Below are 18,421 nucleotides of genomic sequence, written 5' to 3' on the forward strand. Positions count from 1 at the left end.
CCCTGGAATGCTGTTTCTCAGTATCTGCTGTCAAAAGTCTTGTTTTTCAACTTCCAGTTCTGGTCCTACCCCCTCTGTGATTTTCCTTAAAACAGAATGTTCTGCTCCTTCCTCAAGCTTCTCTAAGCTCTTGAGGGCAGGGACTATGAATAATAGAATGACACGTTCTGTTTATTGAGAGATGATGGACCCTGGTGCCAGGCACTATGCTGGGCATTTTGTGATATCATTTAACTCTCCCCCAAAAAGCATCATTCTCTTTTGACAGATGAGGTAGCTGAAGTTCAAAGAAGTAATGCCACTTGTCCAGGGTCACAGAGGGGAGGGCAGCTTGGGCTTCCTTCTCTTTTCACCCCCAGCATCTAGCAGAGGGCCTGGCACACAGGTGTTGACCATCCATTGCTGAATGACTGGTAAGTGACTGAATGCATGAATGAATGTCTGCATCACTTTAATCCATTTCAAACCTACCTCCTGTGGTGTGCACAGGCCTGAAGTACAGGTGCTCAGCAAATTTAACTGTTATCATCATCACTTCCTGCCTTATGCCACAGTTACACTAAGAGCTGCCCAATAACAACGTGAAATGCATGAGAGAAGTGGTGAGTGCTTAGTTACCAGGGGTCAACAAGCAGAAAGTGGATGGCCTTGTCCCAGTGCAGATCAGGAGATCTGAGCACCAGCAGCCAAAGAAGGATTGAGATCTGGGGATCCCACTGGTTAACCTGACTGTCTCCCCTGCCAGCTTGGGAGGTCCTGAAACTGAAACACATTCCCCTGGCACTGCGACCCACCCATGCCCAGCCCCATAGGCTGGTGCCTGTCGGTCTCCGGGTTTTGATTCTGGTAGTCTTTTGCAAACTGTAAAGTGCTACTGCTTTTTCCTTTTCTGATTTGCTCTGTCCCCCAAGCCGCCTCCCGAGTGAAATGCCCATATGCTGGGCCTGAGGCAAGCCCGCCTGGCACTGGGGCGGGGGTGCCTTCGGGCCCGAGCCTTCCCCACCCCCTTCCTATAGCTATTGTGCAAGACCGGCGGGCACACCTTCTGGGGCAGGTCGAATCAAGGCCAGGGAACTTCCTGAACGCGGGCAGTGGCGGGCGGGACTGGGGGGGCAGGGGGCACTGTTCAGGGAAGAGGAGGGGGCGAACGCCGAATTCCGGCCCGTAGGTCCAGGCGTCCCCTGCCAGTGCCCCACATCCTCCTCGGCGCGATTCTTTTCCCGCGCGGGCAGGGTTGGGGAGGGGAGGGGGGTGACACTCAGGCTGGAGTCCCCCAGAGCACCCCCAGTTTTTCAGATGCCCCCACCAGCCCCGTCTCTTTCTCTGCTTAGGTACAGGGCGGGTGCGCTCTTCGCAGTCTCTCCGCGGTCTCCCTTTCTGGGACCTTCTCTTTGTCTCCTTCTCCAGGGCGGTCCCGGCGTCCACGGCCCCTGTGCCCCGCCCGCCCGAGGCAGCGGAGGGGGCGAGGCATACGGGGCGGACCCTGGAGGGGCTGGGTGGGGCGCAGAGGGTGCAGGACCGAGGGCGGGGCGGGGCGGGGCGGGGCGGGGTGGGTCGCGGCGGGCGCAGGGCGGCGGGCGGGGAGGGGGCGGGGTTGGCCTGCGGGGGCGTGGTCTGGTGGGGCGGGGCGGGGCGCCGGGGTGCAGGGCCGAGGGCAGGGAGGGGGCCAAGGGGGCCGGCGGGAGGGACGGGGCCCGACCGGGAGCGGAGCCGGAGCGGAAGCCGCAGCCGGGCGGCGGGAGCGGCGGGAGCGGCGGGAGCGGCGGGAGCGGCGGGAGCGGGGGAAGCAGGGCGGGCCGGGCTCCATGGCGCCGGCGGCGTCCGCCTGAGCAGCGCGGGCAACAGCGGCGGCGTTGGCCGGATCGGGCCGCGACTCCTCCTGGCCATGGGGGACGTGCTTTCCACGCACCTGGACGACGCCCGGCGCCAGCACATCGCAGGTGAGGGTCGCGCCGCGCCACGCGCGCCCAGGGTCCTGCCGGAACCCCCGGACCACGCCCCCGCCCCGGCCAGCAGTCGGCGCCGGGGCCGGGGGCTCGGGAGAGTCAGGCCGGGCCGGAGGGAGCTGCCAGGGAGCGTGCCCCGCGTCCGAGCTCGTTCCCTCCGAGCCTGGGCGCCCCTTCCCGCGCTCTTCTGAGCGCCACCTTTCCCGGCTCAAGGGGACTCGGAACCCCTTCTCTCCCGGAACCCCTTCGGAGCCCGGGCTTGGCGGACCCCCAGCCCACGACCCCTGGCCGAGCTGGAGCAGGGGTCGCAGCCTGCTGCCCACCCTTGGCTGTCCCCGCCCAGAAGCGTTCCAAGCCCATCCGCTACCAGCTTTGGGATCTCCCAGACCCAGCCAGCGCGCGCTCACCTTCCTCCCCAGCCGTCCCGTCCCCAGCTCCGCCGGGCCCCAGTCCTGGTACACGTGGCGGAGGCTTCCTGAAGGACGGGCCCATGAAGGCCCGGGACTGATCCAGGGGAGTGGGGCCAGGGATCGATGGGGCGCCCCGGAGGCGGTGGGGTTGCATGTCTTTTGGCGCAGACAGCAGGCTGCCCCTGCTAGCAGCAGGGGCCCGGGGACCGGTCACCAGAGTGGGGGGGCCCTCAGGGCCAGTCGCCAGCCCCTTCAACCCTGTTCTTCAGCCAACCCTACTCTCAGCCTATTACTGCACAGTGGCCACTTCTCCCAGGGACAGCTGTCCCCAAGGCTCCTGGGGAAGCCGGAGCTGCAGCGGGGTCCTGGGTTCCTTTTCCCCACAGACTCTGGAGAACGGTGAGATAGGATGAGGATCTCGGCTGCCTGAGAAACTCCTCTCTGGCCGATCTCTCCTGGCTGGTGGAGCTGCCCTGGGTGGAATCCCAGCATTTGCTTCCCAGACATCTGTCCTGTACACCTTGGTTTTCTCCTCTTTGAAATGGGGTCAGTGATTTCTTCCTTATTAATGTGTTGGGAGGCTTACGTGAAGTAACTCATGTGGCTTGCTTAGCACAGGGCCTGGCATAGGAGAGGCACTTGTACGTGGGGTGACGGTTCAGGTGGGTCGCCCCTCGCTGTCTAGTGGGCCCTGAGCACCGCGTCCGCCTGCACTTATTTTTGTGTCCTGTAGAATTTCACCACCGTGTTCTCCACGCTCCCTTGAGAGCAGGAAGCCCTGAGAGCAGTGGCCAGGTGTCCTTTAACTCCATGTCTCCAGGGCCGCACCCATGCTGGGCACCAGGGAGGTGCTGGGGAGGTCTGCCAAGTGACTGTGGTCCCGGGCCAAGTCCCAAGGCCAGAGTCCCTCCCTTGTGCCAGGCCTGGGGCTGGCTGGGCACAGGGGTGACTGGGGTGATGTGGAAATGAATCGGACCCTCTCTAGCCTCTGACCAGCGTGGGGTTAAGTCCTGGAAAGCCTCCTTGTCCCACCAGGCCTGGACTGTGGGAGGAGGAAGGGCCAGGACGGAGTCTTCCTGTCCCCTCCCTGTCGCAGCAAGCTCCTGGGGCTCTGTAACAGTCCCTCCATTCAGGACCTCCTGTTGAGGCCCCTCGAGGGGCCTGGGTGGGGTGTGCCGTGCATTCGGTGGGGTTTTTCCTCTCCCCATACTCAGTGCTGGGCCTCCCTGTCTTCCCGTCTCCTGGGCTGAGAATTGCCAGCCCACCCTCTCTCCCCTGGCATGTTACAGGGGAGGGGACTGAGACCACAGAAGGTGAAGTGTCCTTTACTGGAGAGGGTTGGATTTATTTTCTGGATACCAGGCTGGGTGGAAGAAAGTTGTGCCCACTCAGAGCCTGCTGGTCTCTCTCTTCTCCACACTTCAGTGCTATTTATAATCCTCTTTAAATGCCTCGAATTCCTGGTCCAGACTCACCTGAGAGGAGTTCCTGATGTGGGGGGGTGGGGTGTTGGAAGGGGGCAGCCGGGAAGCCTCCCAGTCTCCTCCAGAGGAAGTGAGCTGCCTTTGAAATCTCTGCTGGAAGGGAATGAGGGCGTGTATTTGCCGCCTCCAGTGATCCAGGCACCCTCCTCACCCCACCCAAGGAGCAGTAGGTACTCTCAAAGCTGGCAATTAAAATTCCAGAACCCTCCCTACCTGAGGCCTTGTTCTCTGCCCCAGTAGAAATGTCAGAGTTAGAGACATCCCTTCCCACAGTGCTCTGAGTTCCCAGGCCTGTTAGGGTTCCAAGGTTTGACCTGCAGCTTTGTGCCCGCCCCGAGCAGGTGAGCAGGTGAATGCCAGCCTGCCTGCAAGTCCTGGCAAAGGTCAAGCGTGCTCCCGGCCACGGTGCTGTTTTGCTGCCACGGCACCTTTCATCCTGGGATTTCAAAGCCCCTGGCAAGCAGAGGCTTGTTTCCACACCAGGAGCCCCACGGGGCTGGTGGCAGGATGACTCCTGCCTCCTTACACGAGGCAGTGTGCGGGGAGGAAGAATCCCTGGCCTGGGATCTGGGAGGCTTGAGGATCCTTGGGCAGGCCACTTCCTCTCCCTGGGTCTCCGTTTCCCTAGTTGTGAACCGAAGTGGGTGGGCCACTCGATGGCTGAAGTCCCTTTCAGCTCTGAGGGCCTAACAATCCCAAATTTTCCCCACAAATCTCCCCCAGACTGAAGCCAGCTCAAGGTCCCAATATAACGCCTGCAACCTTGGAGTAATATCTTTTTTTTTTTTTGAGACAGGGTCTTGCTCTGTCCACCCAGGCTGGAGTGCAGTGGCATCATCATAGCTAACTGCAGCCTTGACCTCCTGGGCTCAAGTGATCCTCCCACCTCAGCCTCCCAAGTAGCTGGGACTACAGGCATGCGCCACCATGCCGTGCTAATTTGTGTGTGTGTGTGTGTGTGTGAGAGAGAGAGAGACAGGGTCTCCCTATGTTGCCCAGGTTGGTCTTGAACTCCTGGGCTCAACCAATCCTCCTTTGGGAGGCTTGGCCTCCCAAAGTGCTAGGATTACAGGTGTGAACTTCCCGCCCATGAACTAACATCTCTTTTTTTTTTTTTTTTTTTGAGACAGAGTCTCACTCTCTGTCCCAGGCTGGAGTCCAGTGGCACAATCTCAGCCCACTGCAACCTCCACCTCCTGGGTTCAAGTGATTCTCCTGCTTCAGCCCTCTGTTACAGGTACGCACCACCATGCTCGGCTGATTTTGGTATTTCTAGTAGAGACGGGGGTTTCACCATATTGGTCAGGCTGGTCTCGAACTCCTGACCTCAGGTGATCCACCCTCCTCAGCCTCCCAAAGTGCCAAGATTATAGCTTTGGCACCACGCCCAACCAAAAATAATAGCTTTATTGAGGCGTAATTCACCTACCATACAATTCAGCCACCTAAAGTGTACACTTCAGCAGTTTTTAGTATATTCACAGAATTGCGCAACCATCGCCACCATCAATGTTGGAGCATTTTCATCAGCCCGGAAAGAAATCCTCTACTCCTTAGTAGTCACTCCTGTTTCCTCCTAGTCCCTCCTAAATCTAGGCAACCACTGAACATTTTGTCTAATTGCAAAAGTAATGTGTGCACAGGCCAGGCATGGTGGCTCACGCCTGTAATCTCAGCACTTTGGGAGGCTGAGGAGGGCGGATTGCTTGAACCGGGGGGTTCAAGACCAGCGTGGGCAACACGGCAAAGCCCCGTCTCTAGTAAAAATACAAAAAATTAGCCGGGCATTGTCGTAAGCGCCTGTGGTTCCAGCTAGATGGGAGGCTGAGGTGGAAGGATTGCCTGAGCAAAAGTAACGCATGTACAAACAATTTAGGAGGGTGAAATAAAACATGAAAGCACCCTCCATCTTTCTTCCTTAAATCCCACTTCCCAGAAGAAGTCACTTAAGTGTGGTGTGTCACCATTTCCAAACCTACCTCTCTCTGTACATGCTCATAATAGCTTGGTTTATAAAAACAGATTTTTTTTTTTTTTTTTGAGATGGCGTCTCACGCAGGCTGGAGTGCAGTGGCAAGATCTCAGCTCACCGCAACCTCCGCCTCCCAGGTTCAAGCAATTCTCCTGCCTCAGCCTCCTGAGTAGCTGGGATTACAGGCGTGCACCACCACGCCCGGCTAATTTTGGTATTTTTAGTAGAGACGGGGTTTCACCATGTTGGCCAGGCTGGTCTCGAACTCCTGACCTCAGGTGATCCACCCACCTCGACCTCCCAAAGTGCTGGGATTACAGGCATGAGCCACCACGCCCGACCTATAAAAAGAGATATTACTCTATGCTTCTGTGGTTTGATTTTTTTCACTTGGTAAATTGGTGGACATCTTTCTGTGTCAGAACTCACAAGACTACCTCATTCTTTTCTTGGTGAGTTCGTTTCTGTGCATGGATGGTTTGTCTACCCAGCCCTCTGTGAATGGGCATTTGGGTTGTTTCCAGTATTTTGCTAGTATTCACAGTGCTGCTTGAACCTGCTGGTACAAACCCTCTGTAATATTCCAGTATCAGAGAGGCCCTGAAATGGAACTCCTGGGTCACCTTTTTTTTTTTTTTTTTTTTTTTGATACAGAGTCTCACTTTGTTGCCCAGGCTGGAGTTCAGTGGCATGATCTCGGCTCATTGCAACCTCCGCCTCCTGGGTTCAAGCAATTCTCCTGTCTCAGCCTCCTGAGTAGCTGGGACTACAGGTGCCCACCACCACACCTGGCTAATTTTTGTATTTTTAGTAGAGATGGGGTTTTACCATATTGGTCAAGTTGGTCTCGAACTCTTGACCTCAGGTGATACATCTGCCTCGGCCTGCCAAATTGCTGAGATTATAGGCGTGAGCCACCATGCCCTGCCTGGGTCATCTTTTGATAGATGGACACATAGCCTTTAAGAAGGCAGCAGGCGTTTGACACTCTCCTGCTAAGATGGACCTTAGCATTGAGCATTTTCATCCTTTTGACAACCAGATATGAGAAGAAGGGTGTCTTAATTATTTATTGAGCAAAACAAATAATGCTTCTTTCCAAAGTGATTTTAAAAACTTACCTCTCTGCTGGGCGTGGTGACTCACGCTTGTAATTCCAGCGCTTTGGGAGACAGAGGCAGGCAGATCACCTGAGGTCAAGAGTTTGAGACCAGCCGCCTGGCAAACATGATGAAACCACGTCTCTACTAAAAAATTAGCCGGGCCTGGTGGTGCGTGCCTGTAGTCCCAGCTACTTGGGAGGCTGCGGCACAAGAATCGCTTGAACCCGGGAGGTGGAGGTTGCAGTGAGACGAGATCGCACCATTGCACTCCAGCCTGGGTGACAGAGTGAGACTCTGTCTCAAAAAAAAAAAAAAAAAATCTACCTCTCAACATTTGGGAAGTGGCTGTAGATGCCAAGAGTGAAGGGATGGAGGGGTTCCACCTTCTGCCACCCCTCACCCTGCTGTGTGGCTTCCTCTTTGCTCCCCTGGACTTTGCAGAGAGACCAGGCTGGCCGGAAGCAGTGCCTGGGCCTGGGCCGCTGCCCTTAGCCAAGGTCCGGGTCAGCCCCTGGGGGCGAAGTGTCTGGGGATGATGCTGTCTCTCTGTTGGGTCTTACATAACATGCTTTTGTTGGCTTTGACCCTGCCTTCCCCTCCATCCAGCCTCCTCTAGTCCCCCTGACTCTGTTCCTTTTCCACTGCTGGGGCCTGAGTGCCGGCCTCGCCTACTCAGAGCTGCTCCAGCCTCCTCGGAGCCTCTAGTCCTTCCCACACACACTGCCAAAGAGACCTTTCTAAACCCACGCTGGGCCATGGCTGCCCTCCCTGCTGTCCAAGGAGTGAAGCGGAAAAACAGGAATAGGAACCATTCACCCGCCGTCCTGCGATAACCACTTCATCCTCTGGGAGTACTTCCCTTCTGTGTCGATCATTACACTTTACTGGGACCATGACTCAAGTTTGTGTCTTGCTTCTTTCACTACATGATCTATAGTAAACATCTCTCCCAGGTCATTAAAACCTCCCTGGAAGCATCCCCAAAGGCTGCATTTTATTCCATTTGAGGACAGAGGGTCACTTTCCCAGCTTTTTCCCTAATGCTGGACATGAGGTTGTTTCTCACATGTTGGTTTGTAGGGGCAAACAGAGCCACTGTGTGTGTTTCTTTTCTGGCTCCAGTCAACTTCTCTGTCGAAGACCGATTCATCTCCCAGCCCAACTCTTCCCGTGCTCTGCTTCCGCCAACCTGGGCATTTAGAGGGAGGCTCCTTCCTGCCATCTCTGAGCATCGTTCAGGGCTAGTGGGCTTGAAGGGGCTGCCTGTGTACTGGGGACGGGGACTGATGACCATGGCCTCTGGGTGTGTGGCCATAGACTCTAGCCTGCGGTGTGTAGGAATGGATATATATTTTCTGTCTGAAGACATGGTTGATAGAGCAGGGAGGGGCAGTAATCAGGCTCGGAGTGATAACATTAGCAACGGTTTAACTGAGCACTTGCTATGTGCCAAGCCTTCCTTTGTCTGTATCATCTTATTGAATTCCCACCTCAGTGGCAGGCCTGGATCGGATAGTCCAAGGCCTTAGCTATTTAAACCACGTTCTGCTATTAGTATGTCGTCCGTGGTGCCCAGACTGGGCAGGGGGACACTGAAAAAGGCCTCCAAGAGAGGTAAGCTTTCGGAGGCGGGGAGAGGAAGTGGGAGGAGAAGCCGAGTGGGAATAGAGCAGCTTGTGTCAGTCTCCCTCCCATAGGTTGCACAAATCTATCCCACCCGTCATTACTCAGTCTGAGACTCACAGCCTCTGACCAGCCCCATTCTCCTTCCCTGCGCCCCCCACCTCCTTCCCCGCGGGCAGAGCTCATGACTCACTCCACCCCGGGCTCCTGCAAGCATCATCCTGCGGTTGCAGAAATTCCTGCACTGCTTTTTCCTTCCCCTGCCCCACCCCATCCACTTCTGTGCTGGAGGAAGAAGGGTATTCTGTAGACGCTGCTGGGCAGAGGTTTAAGGAAGGAGTCCGGGCAGATGCCTAGGTTTAAAACCCGTGAGGGTGGAGCAAAGCCATTCTCTTCTCCTGGTAGAATCTTAGGGCCTGAGTCATGGAAGGGTACAATCTTTTGATCTCAAAAATTTTAAAACTGGAAGAACAGGAAGTGTCCACCCCCTGGGACTGGTCCCGTTTTTTTGGAGCTGGGCTGCTTCTGGCCCACGAAGGTGAAGGGGCCTGCCTGGTGACGTGGTGGATGGTAAGCCTGAAGAAGCAGGGAGCCCAGAGGTTTTGGGGTAAGGCTTTGCAGTCAGACTGGGTTTGAGTCCTGGCTCTGCCACTGGATGGACTGGTGTTCGGGGGCAAGTCAGTCACCGTGTCTGAGTCTTAGAGCCCTCCTTACATAAGGATGAGAGTTCTGGCATCTCAAGGTATGAAGGTCAAGTCCCCTGGTCAGCGCAGAACAGTGTTGGTGGGAGGTGACAATATGTGAGTGGTAGCTGTTATGATTGTGACTTTATTGAGCTAACTTGACACCCAGGGAGATGTGTCTGGTCTGTCTGTGGCCTTGTGCATCCCCTGCTCCCTGCCATGTGCTCCAGGAAGTTGACATGACCCACTCCTTTCCTAAGCAGCCCTAAATATGAGAATCTTCTTCCCTTCCAAGGTCAGAGGAGCACCAGCCTATGGCCCTGGACACCTGGGGTATTCAGCGAGTTCCTGGAGGGTGGTGGGATGGGGCTGTGGTTCCAGCAAGGTCAGTCACTCCGCAGCAGCATCCACTCTGTGTCTGGCATTTGGCAGTGCACAGAGGAAAAGGGTGAGAAGATGGATGGGAACATGCTCCCTCCTTGCCCACCCATGTGTCAAGAACTAGACTTGTAAGCCTTAAGCCTGGTCCCATTGACCACTTGCTGTGTGACTCTGGACCCAATGGCCATGCCTCTCTGTGCCTTTTCTCCCTGTCTGTGACCTCAAGGCCAGTATCTACTCTTGGGAATTCTCTGCCTCTGAAAACCCTTTTGTAGGGGTCTCAAGATGCCTTCCAAAGGCAGGGCTGGTGGCTTCTATGTAGAAATAGAGGTGCATGCCTGTGAGACCATCAAGGGGTGTGATGAGCTCTGGCCCCCAACACACGTAGTCCTTATTTCTTGTATGAATTCAATCAATAGTTATTGAACACCTTCTGTGTGCCCGGCGCTGTGCTGGGCACCAGGGACACGCAGCTACACAATCACATGGTGTCTGCCTGTGTGTGCTTCCTGGCTGGCTGTCCCTTCACAGGGCAAGCAATGTTCCCAAAGGGAAAGGCCTTCCTTGGGAAGGTGTAAGGGAGACTGGCCTGGGGTGGGCCAGCCTGCTGGGACTCAGGATGGGGGAGGTAGAGGGAACCACAAAGGCTGGTCTTGGCGAGGAAGGGCCTTTGTCCTTAGGGTCCCAGGGAGGCCTTGGAGGCATTTTCAGGCAGAAGTGGCACCGGTGGGTCAGCTGTGAGTGAGTGTGAATGGGAGGAGGTGAACCCCATGGTGAGAGGGACTGGACCTGCGTGGGTGGGGGTCGGGTGCAATGAGGGATATGTGTGTACAGGGGGGGTGGCGTGGCCAGGCCTCAGTGATGGTGCTGTGCAGGACTGGGGCGAGCTGATGTACGTGACTGTTGGCTACAGGGAAACCTGTCTGGATTCTGTAGGTTGTTTTATCAAGGCAGACCTTCAACCACTGGTCTTGCAGCCTCTGCTCCCACTCCTCTAGTGACAGGAAACTCAGTCCTTTCCCAGGCAGCCCTGAAAATGAGAACCTTCTTCCCCTCCAAGGGCAGAGTAGAAAGAGGCCGGGAGTCAGAGGACCTGGTTTGAGATGCTGTCAGGACTGCCCTGTCATTTGGCAGCTGCCCTCCCTTCTCTGGACCTCAAATTCCTCATCTGTAAAGTGGACACAGCAGTATCCCAGGCCCCTGAGGCTGTTGTGCAGGGTCGGTGAGATGATGTGGCCTTAGCTCTTTGTGCTTAGGGAGCATCGGCTCCTGGTTCATCCACTGTTACCGTTCTATGTGGTTCACACAGGACATTGGCCAAGGGAGGCCCTCCTCTTGCAGATCAGAAGTGCCGGGTGTGGGTCAGGGTGCTGGGTAGAGGGTCCACGTGCAGGGGTGGGGGCCCAGGGAGTAACTGGGCATCCAGGAGGGGAGGAAGAATGAACTGTGGTTTGCAAAGTGCAGACCCCACTTTCCCACCTGCCCATCTGTGGCCAAGCCAACTGCAGCTGCTGTCCATCTTTCCCATGCCCCATGCTGAGCAGAACTATTTGTGTCCAGCCGAATTTGTGAAGCTTAGCACCTTCTAGAAGAGGAGTCCCTTGGGAAGAAGCTGCCCACCCACTCGTGCTCCAGTCACCTCTGATTTATTCCACCTGCCAGGAACCACTGGTGGGTGCAGGCTAGGAGGCAGGCTCCCCAGGATGGGTGCCTGGAGGCCTCTGACAAGCCCTTCCTTTTCTCTGTGCCTCCTCCTCACTTTGCCTATCTGTGCAACGGGCATGCCCTTCCAGCTGTGACCCCTTAGGAACCTGTGGGCCTTAGGCTGCACAGAAGGCACAGAGCAGGTGCAGCACCTCCACATTGCAGGAGGCCATCTTGCCATTGAAGGAAGAGCTTGCTCTGAAAGCTGTCCTGTTCCTGGCCTGAGCTGGGAACTGGGGACAAAGCAGTGACATGAGCCCTGATCTCATGGAACTCATGCCAGCCAAGAAGATTCCATCAAGCTGGATGTGCTGTGGCTCATGTTACAAAGCCCGTGGATCTTTATGTTTCCCAGAGTGTATGTTGGTTTCAGCACTCAGTCGGCCCATCTCAAGAGGCAGCGTGTCTGGCTTTGACCTGGTGGCAGTATGCTTCTGCCACTGAAAGCTGTGTGGCCTTCGGCACACAGCTCTCCTCCTTGGAGGTCCAGTTGTCGCTAAGATGGGATTGGTGCTCCCTGCCTTTGGGCTGGGTGAAGGTTCTGGGAGGTGCACTGCGCAGTTCCTGGCCTGTGCAGGCTGCTCAGTAAATGGCAATTGCGTTTTAGCTGAGTTCTTAGGGAAGCTGTGTGTCCTTTGCCCGGCCTGTCAGAGATTTAAGGGGTGATTCAGGCATCTAGAGGAGGAGGGAGCTGACAATTGCACTTCTGTTTTGCTTTTTGTTTTTGCTTTTTTTGAGAGCAGTATTCTCTGGGAGGCGAAGGGTAGAAAAGAGAGCTGAGTTTGAGCTTTAGGGTGGGCAGGCCTGATGGGCTGGGGAAGGTGTGTGCCTCTCACCCTACCACACCTCCCCTAGCCCTGCCTTGATTTTTGAGGTGCTGTTGAGAAGTGTCTGCTTTTCTTTTTCAGGCCCAGACCCTTCCTCGTCCTAGTCCTGGAGGACCCCATGAGCGCCTCTAACCAATCCCCTCCTTTTTCTCATGCCCGAGTAAACTGAGGCCCAGGAAGATGATGGGACATGCCTATGCTCTCAGGGGCACCAGAGCTTGGCTGGAACCCAGGGCCTTGACCCCAGCATGAAGCTTTTCCCTCTCCGACTTCCTACTCCCACCCCCCACACCCGTGCAGGGCCCCAGACGGCAAGGGATGGTGAGGGAAGGAATGATTGGGCCGGGTGGGGCTGCAGAACTTATAATTATGAAAACTGGGTAAACAAACAAGCTCTCTGGGAGAGAAGCAAGCCCTGTGTGGGCCTCACAGATGGGCCTGTGTCCGAGGAGACAGCCCAGGCCCGTCTATGCGCAGACAGTGAGGGGCTGTGTTGGACTTAAAAAGCCAAAGCCACCCTCCCCTCCCACCCCTACTCCTATATTTCAGGCTGCCAGGAAAAGAGGAGGGGGAAAGGGGCAGCCCTTTCTTCCAAGGAGGTAGGGGCCGACCCCCTAGGACTCTCCTGGGGTCAGCCCTCCTGGCCCAGCTTGGGACAGTCACAGCTCACTGTGTGACCTTGGTCAAGGGGCGTCTCTCCTCTGGGCCTCAGTTCCCCATCTCTAGAGTGGAGGTCACCCCATCTCTCAAGGAGGGTGGCAGGATGGGGAAAGATTTGAGCCAACTGGTTGAATACACTGAGCCCTTTCACTCACCCTGACCCGAGGCCAACTGGGATCTCAGAAACTCTTCATTTCTCTCTGGCCAGAGGCAGGGGCCCCTCTTGGAGCAGAGGAGTGACTTTCTCAGTGACCTGAGAGCCGGCCTGGTCCTGGGAGGCCAAACCTCCAATCCTGGCCTGACTTTAGCAGGCTGCCCAGCTCAGCTTTCCTGTCTTCCTGCTGAGATTGTGGCAGAATCCGAGAGGAGCTGTTTCTGGTGCCTGCCCTGCAGGCTGGGGGCTGGGCAGCTTGCCCTGCCTGGAGGCCCCCGGGTGGAGCCTGGCAGACTTCCTGTGCAATTGGGGCTGAGCCCCCGCCCTCCCTCCCCTCTTCCTGCAGTCCCCTGTGTGGCTTCTGGGAGTCCAGCTCTGTAGATGGGAGGTTGGTCCTGCTTCAGACCTCTGTGGCCTTGGGTGAACTCCTGCCTCTCCTCCAAGCCTCACTTTCCCCCATGGTTCAATGGAGGGGTTGGATAAGAGCCTCTGGTAGTAGAGTGACCTTGCTACTAACCATGTGTCACCCTCCTTCAGACTGACCCTTCCAGGCTGTCCTGTGCCCTCGAGGTCAAGCGCAGACCCTGAAATGCCCTCACAGACCAAGCCCTGCAGCCAGTAGCCCCACTCCTGGTAGGCTGGATCAGGCTCTTCCTCTGAGCTCCCACAGCCCCTTGGCCACTCGTGTGTACCTGTAGCCCTTCTCACATGGTTGTGATTCATTTTTGTTTTTGAGACAGGGTCTTGCACTGTTGCCCAGGCTGGAGTGCAGTATTGCAATTATAGCTTACTGCAGCCTCAACCTCCCGGGCTCCGGCAATCCTTCTGCCTCAGTCTCCCCAGTAGCTGGGACCCCAGGTGTGCACCACCACATGGGGCTAATTTATTTTTATATTTTTTATAGGCAGAGTCTCCCTGTGTTACCCAGGCTGGTCTCAAACTCCTGAGCTAAGCCATCCTCCTGCCTGGCCTCCCAAAGTGCTGGGATTACAGGTGTTTGAGCCACCACGCCCAGCCCATGGTTGTGATTCTAATTCCCATCTGTGATATGAGTACCTGAGGGCTAACTCACCATGGGCTCCCCTGAGGTGGACAGGTGGCCTCACAGCTCAGACTTGCTCCACCAGCAGCTGAACAAGTACCCCTAGGTCAGGTGCCGTGAACAAGTACCCTAGGTCAGGCTTTATGCCTTAGTTTCATTGGCTGTAAAATGGGCATGATGATACTTCTACTCCACTGGATTGTAAAGGTTATTAAATTATGTGTGTAAAGCACAAGAAATGCTGAGGGGTCAATAACTGTAATGAACATTTATTAGTGCAAATTGTTTTAGTTCCCTAGCAGGAATGAATGAATGAATGAATGAATGAATGCCATTGCAAGGTCCTACATCCTGGGAGCATGGGGATCCCAAAGCTCTCTGGATGAAGGTCCTGGTAGGTGCAGAATGTGTGTGTGTGTGGTTGGTGGGGGTTGGTTACAGAGGAGCAGGGCAGATGTGGGAGGGGCTTGGGGTGGTGACGTACTCCCTGCCCTTGTGGAAGGAGTGGTTTGGGCCCCTCCGTGTCTCAGACCCGCAGGCACGAAGCCATGTGGCCATCCACAACTTCCTTCCTCCTGACTGTATTCCTCGAAGCGTGACTCACTGGCTTTGAGCCCTTCATTCTTGTCCTTGAGCCCCAAGGGTGAGGCGGGTAGAGTCTTTCTTGGAAGGGCGGCTGTCTCTCTGGGTTCCTTTCTATTCCTGGCCCTTCTGCAGCTTCTGAGCATGACAGGCAGGGATGGAGGGGTGCGGGTAGGGTGGGGTGGACACCTGGGCCCTGGTCCTGGTGGCCCCACTGACCCCATGTGTGTCAGGCTTGGGGTGGGCACCCACTGAGGGCCCACCCAGGGCTTGGATCTGAGCTGGTGCGGCTGAAACAGCCCAGTCAAGCTCACCTGGGCCCTGCCTCTGTAGAGCTCCTGGCTGGTCAGGAGACACACAGAACAATTACCACTCAGTCATTAATTAAAATCATTACCGGAGGGCGAATTGCTATAAAGAAATGGCCACTCTTCCCTGGGAGCTCACGTGTCCTGGGATCTCCCCAGCAGTGCCTGTGGTTTGCTCTCCTGTCACAGAGGAGGAAACACAGCCCACCGAGTGGGAAAGGGAGCAGGCTCAGCTCTGGGGCAAGTCCTGTGCCCACCTGGGGCCTCAGGATCTCGTCACCCATCTTAGAGGTGTGCTGTTCAAGTGATCTGCCTGCCTTGGCCTCCCAAAGTGCTGGGATTACAGACGTGAGCTGCCGCTCCCCACTAAGGAGTGCTGTTCAGGAGGCCCAGGGTCCGCCGCTGGCCCCCCATGGTTCTGGGTGGGTGGGCTGGCTTCGGGGTTTTAGCCTGGGGACTGTGGAACTGCAGCGAGAGCTGGGTTTGTTGTCTTTAAATCCCTCCTTTGTGTGTCCCTAGACAGAAACCACTGTGACTAAAGTATTGGGATCTTCTAAAGGCTAGGCAGGAAATGGGGGCTGGCAAGGGTGGTCGTCCCCCTTCCCACTCCCTCCACCAATACACAGGACAGCAGAAAGGTGGCCCAAAGCCCTGGGAGAAACCCACCCCAACATTTCACATCTAGAATGTACCGCATTAGGTAACAAAATGGTTACATTACAGCATGGGGGATGGAATGGAAACAATGTATTAACGGGCGTTGTTCAATGGCATAATATGAAGCCATTAAAAGTGATGATTCAGTTTTGTATGTCTGAAAGTGTGTATGTTTGTATAGGCATAGAACAAAATAAGGAAAGAAATTCACCAAAATATAAATAGAGGTTATTTTGGAGTGGCGGGATAATGGATTATTTTAATTTTTTTATTCTCTCCTGATTTTTGTTTTTTGTTTTTTGTTTTTTTACAGTGAGTGGATTAAATCAAAAAGAATAACCTGGGTGGGTGCAGTGGTTCAGGCCTGTAATCCCAGCATTTTGGTGGCTCACGCCTGTAATCCCAGCACTTTGGGAGGCTGAGGTGGGCAGATCACCTGAGGTCAGGAGTTTGAGACCAGCCTGGCCAACATGGTGAAACCCCCACCCCCCGTCTCTACTAAAAATACAAAAATTAGCCGGGCATGGGGTTGCACGCCTGTGGTCCCAGCTACTCGAGAGGCTGAGGCAGGAGGATTGCTTTAACTTGGGAGGCTGAGATTGCAGTGAGCCAAGATCGTGCCATAGCACTCCAGCCTGGGTGACAGAGTGAGACCCTGTCTCAAAAAGCAAAAAAAAAAAAAAAGAAAGAAAAAGAAAAGAATAACCCTATTGACTGTATTTAGTGGAACAATTTGATTCCTGTCTGACTTCAGAATCTAAGCCATGCTGGCCCGACTGGAGCCCCAAGGGGGTTGCAAGCACAGGGCAGGCTCCAGAGCGGGGAAGAGGGAAGAGAAAATTCTGGAAGAGGGGTGTTTGAGCTGAATCTTGGAGGACAGGAGGGATTTTTAACCAGCAGACTTGGGGTAAGGGTGAGTGGAGGGCATGGCCTGGCATAGACCCTTGCTTATCCAAGGCAGGGAGCTGAGCACAGCCTTGAGTGCCAGGCAAAGGGGTTGGGGAATGGGGAGTCCTTCCCATGAACACTTGTTAGCTGGACTTTAGAATGAGGACTCAATTTCTGTGATGAGGGCAAGGAGAGCAACAAACTTGTGTTAGGTAGGCTCTGTCTGTGTGCCCAGCCTCTGAGCCCCCAGTGGCTGTGAGCAGATAGGATTGTGGTAGTTTAGCCCAGAGATGGCAGATGGATTCCACAAATAAAGAGTCTCTCTCCGTGATGAGTGCTGAAGGCCGGGCATGGGTGGGGGCATTGGGGTGGTGAGGAGTGGTTGGGTACCATCCAACTGGGAAAGCCTATGACCCATCAGACCTCCAGTCCGGAGGTGTCCCTGCTAAGTAAAAAAAAATTAGCCAGGCATGGTGGCACAAGCCTATAGTCCCAGCTACTCTGGAGGCTGAGGTGGGAGGATTGCTTGAGCCCAGGAGGTTGAGGCTGCAATTAGCTGGATCATGCTACGGCTCTCCAGCCTGGGCAACTGAGCAAGATAGGGCTCCAGGCCAGACAGAGCTCCAGGTCCCCAGGGTAATATGCACAGGATGCTGGTACCTGGCATAGAACTTGGGTGGCCAGAAGCATGCGCTGCACGAGGCTGAGCACGAAGACCCCATTCTGCTGTGTTTAGGGCTTCCCTTCCGCCTGTCTCCATGATGACCTCAGCTCTCTGCTTTTCCTTACCCATCTGTAGCACAGGGATGGTTGCAGCTACCTTCAAGAGGGTTGTTGTGAGCTTCATGCCAGGGCCACCCCTGGTACCTGGCACACAGCAAATACTCAGGAAGAGTTTCCGTCCTCGGGGTTCAGTCCCCAGCCAGGGAACTCCTTCCCTCCTGGAGGAGCCTCAGCAGCCTGAACTTGATGGCCAGGATGGTATTATATCAGGTTGCTTGGCGGTGAGCTCTGGCCTCCCCCTCAGACCCACTGTGGCTCCCACCTGGCAGCATCTGCCAAAGGTCAGGTTCTCACAGCTCTGGAGGTTTGGCCTTTCAACTTTGAGCTTCCCCAGTCTTCCCCCTTTATTGTTTTTCACCTTTTATTATTATTGTTACATAAGCAATAGCTAGTGGTCAAAGAAAATTAGAAAATAACAGATAAGTAATAGGAAGAAAATGAAAATCACCAATAATCCTACCACCCAGAAAAGACTTTCAGGCACCTTCCTGATACATAATTTGTTCTTCTACCTTAATAGTGGGTAGTGGGCCTCCTCCTTGTGAATGGATACAGAATATTCCATTATGGCTGAGCAAGGAGGCTAATGCCTGTAATCCCAGCATTTTGGGAGGCTGAGACAGGCGGATCACCTGAGGTCTGGAGTTGGAGACCAGCCTGGCCAACATAGTGAAACCCTGTCTCTACTTAAAATACAAAAATTAGCCAGGCGTGGTGGTGGTGGACACCTGTAATCTCAGCTACTTGGGAGGCTGATGCAGGAGAATTGCTTGAACCCAGGAGGCAGAGGTTGCAGTGAGCTGAGATCACACCACTGTACTCCAGCCTGGGTGACAGAGCAAGACTCTGTCTCAAAAAAAAAGAAAGAAAAAAGAATATTCCATTATGCCTCAATAGTCTATATTTTAACTTACTCAGTCAAAGCCCTATTGCCAGGCAGTTAGGCTTTTTCTATTTTTCTTTTTTTTTTGTTTGTTTTTGAGATGGCATCTTGCTCTGTTGCCCAGGCTTGAGGGCAGTGTCACCATCATGGCCAATTGCAGCCTCAATCTCCTGGGCTCAAGCAATCCTCCCACCTCAACCTCCCAAGTAGCTGGGACTACAGGCTTGTGCCACCAGGCCTGGCTAATTTTTTAAAAAAATTTTCTGTAGAGATGGATTCTCACTTTGTCATCCAGACTGGTCTGAAACTCCTGGCCTTAAGTGATCCTCCT

The 18,421-nt window shown here is 54.9% G+C and overlaps 1 protein-coding gene across 4 annotated transcripts in view; it reads left to right on the top strand.

Annotated features, from left to right (window-relative positions):
- The first annotated feature begins 391 nt into the window (after positions 1-391).
- NIBAN2 (niban apoptosis regulator 2) overlaps positions 392-18,421 on the top strand; it is a 64,937-nt gene continuing 46,907 nt past the window's right edge. Inside the window, exon 1 of one of the 4 annotated variants that reach the window (XM_063594192.1) lies at positions 392-413. In XM_063594192.1, the coding sequence (XP_063450262.1) occupies positions 407-413 (7 nt within the window). In that variant the 5' untranslated portion in view covers positions 392-406. Of the gene's footprint in view, positions 414-1,668; positions 1,941-2,780; positions 2,903-9,089; positions 9,109-18,421 lie in introns of those variants that run through there. The other 3 variants (XM_003822289.5, XM_063594193.1, XM_063594194.1) reach the window with 3 other exon arrangements.

This window comes from Pan paniscus, chromosome 11 (genome assembly GCF_029289425.2).
Source record: "Pan paniscus chromosome 11, NHGRI_mPanPan1-v2.0_pri, whole genome shotgun sequence".
NCBI lineage: Eukaryota > Metazoa > Chordata > Mammalia > Primates > Hominidae > Pan > Pan paniscus.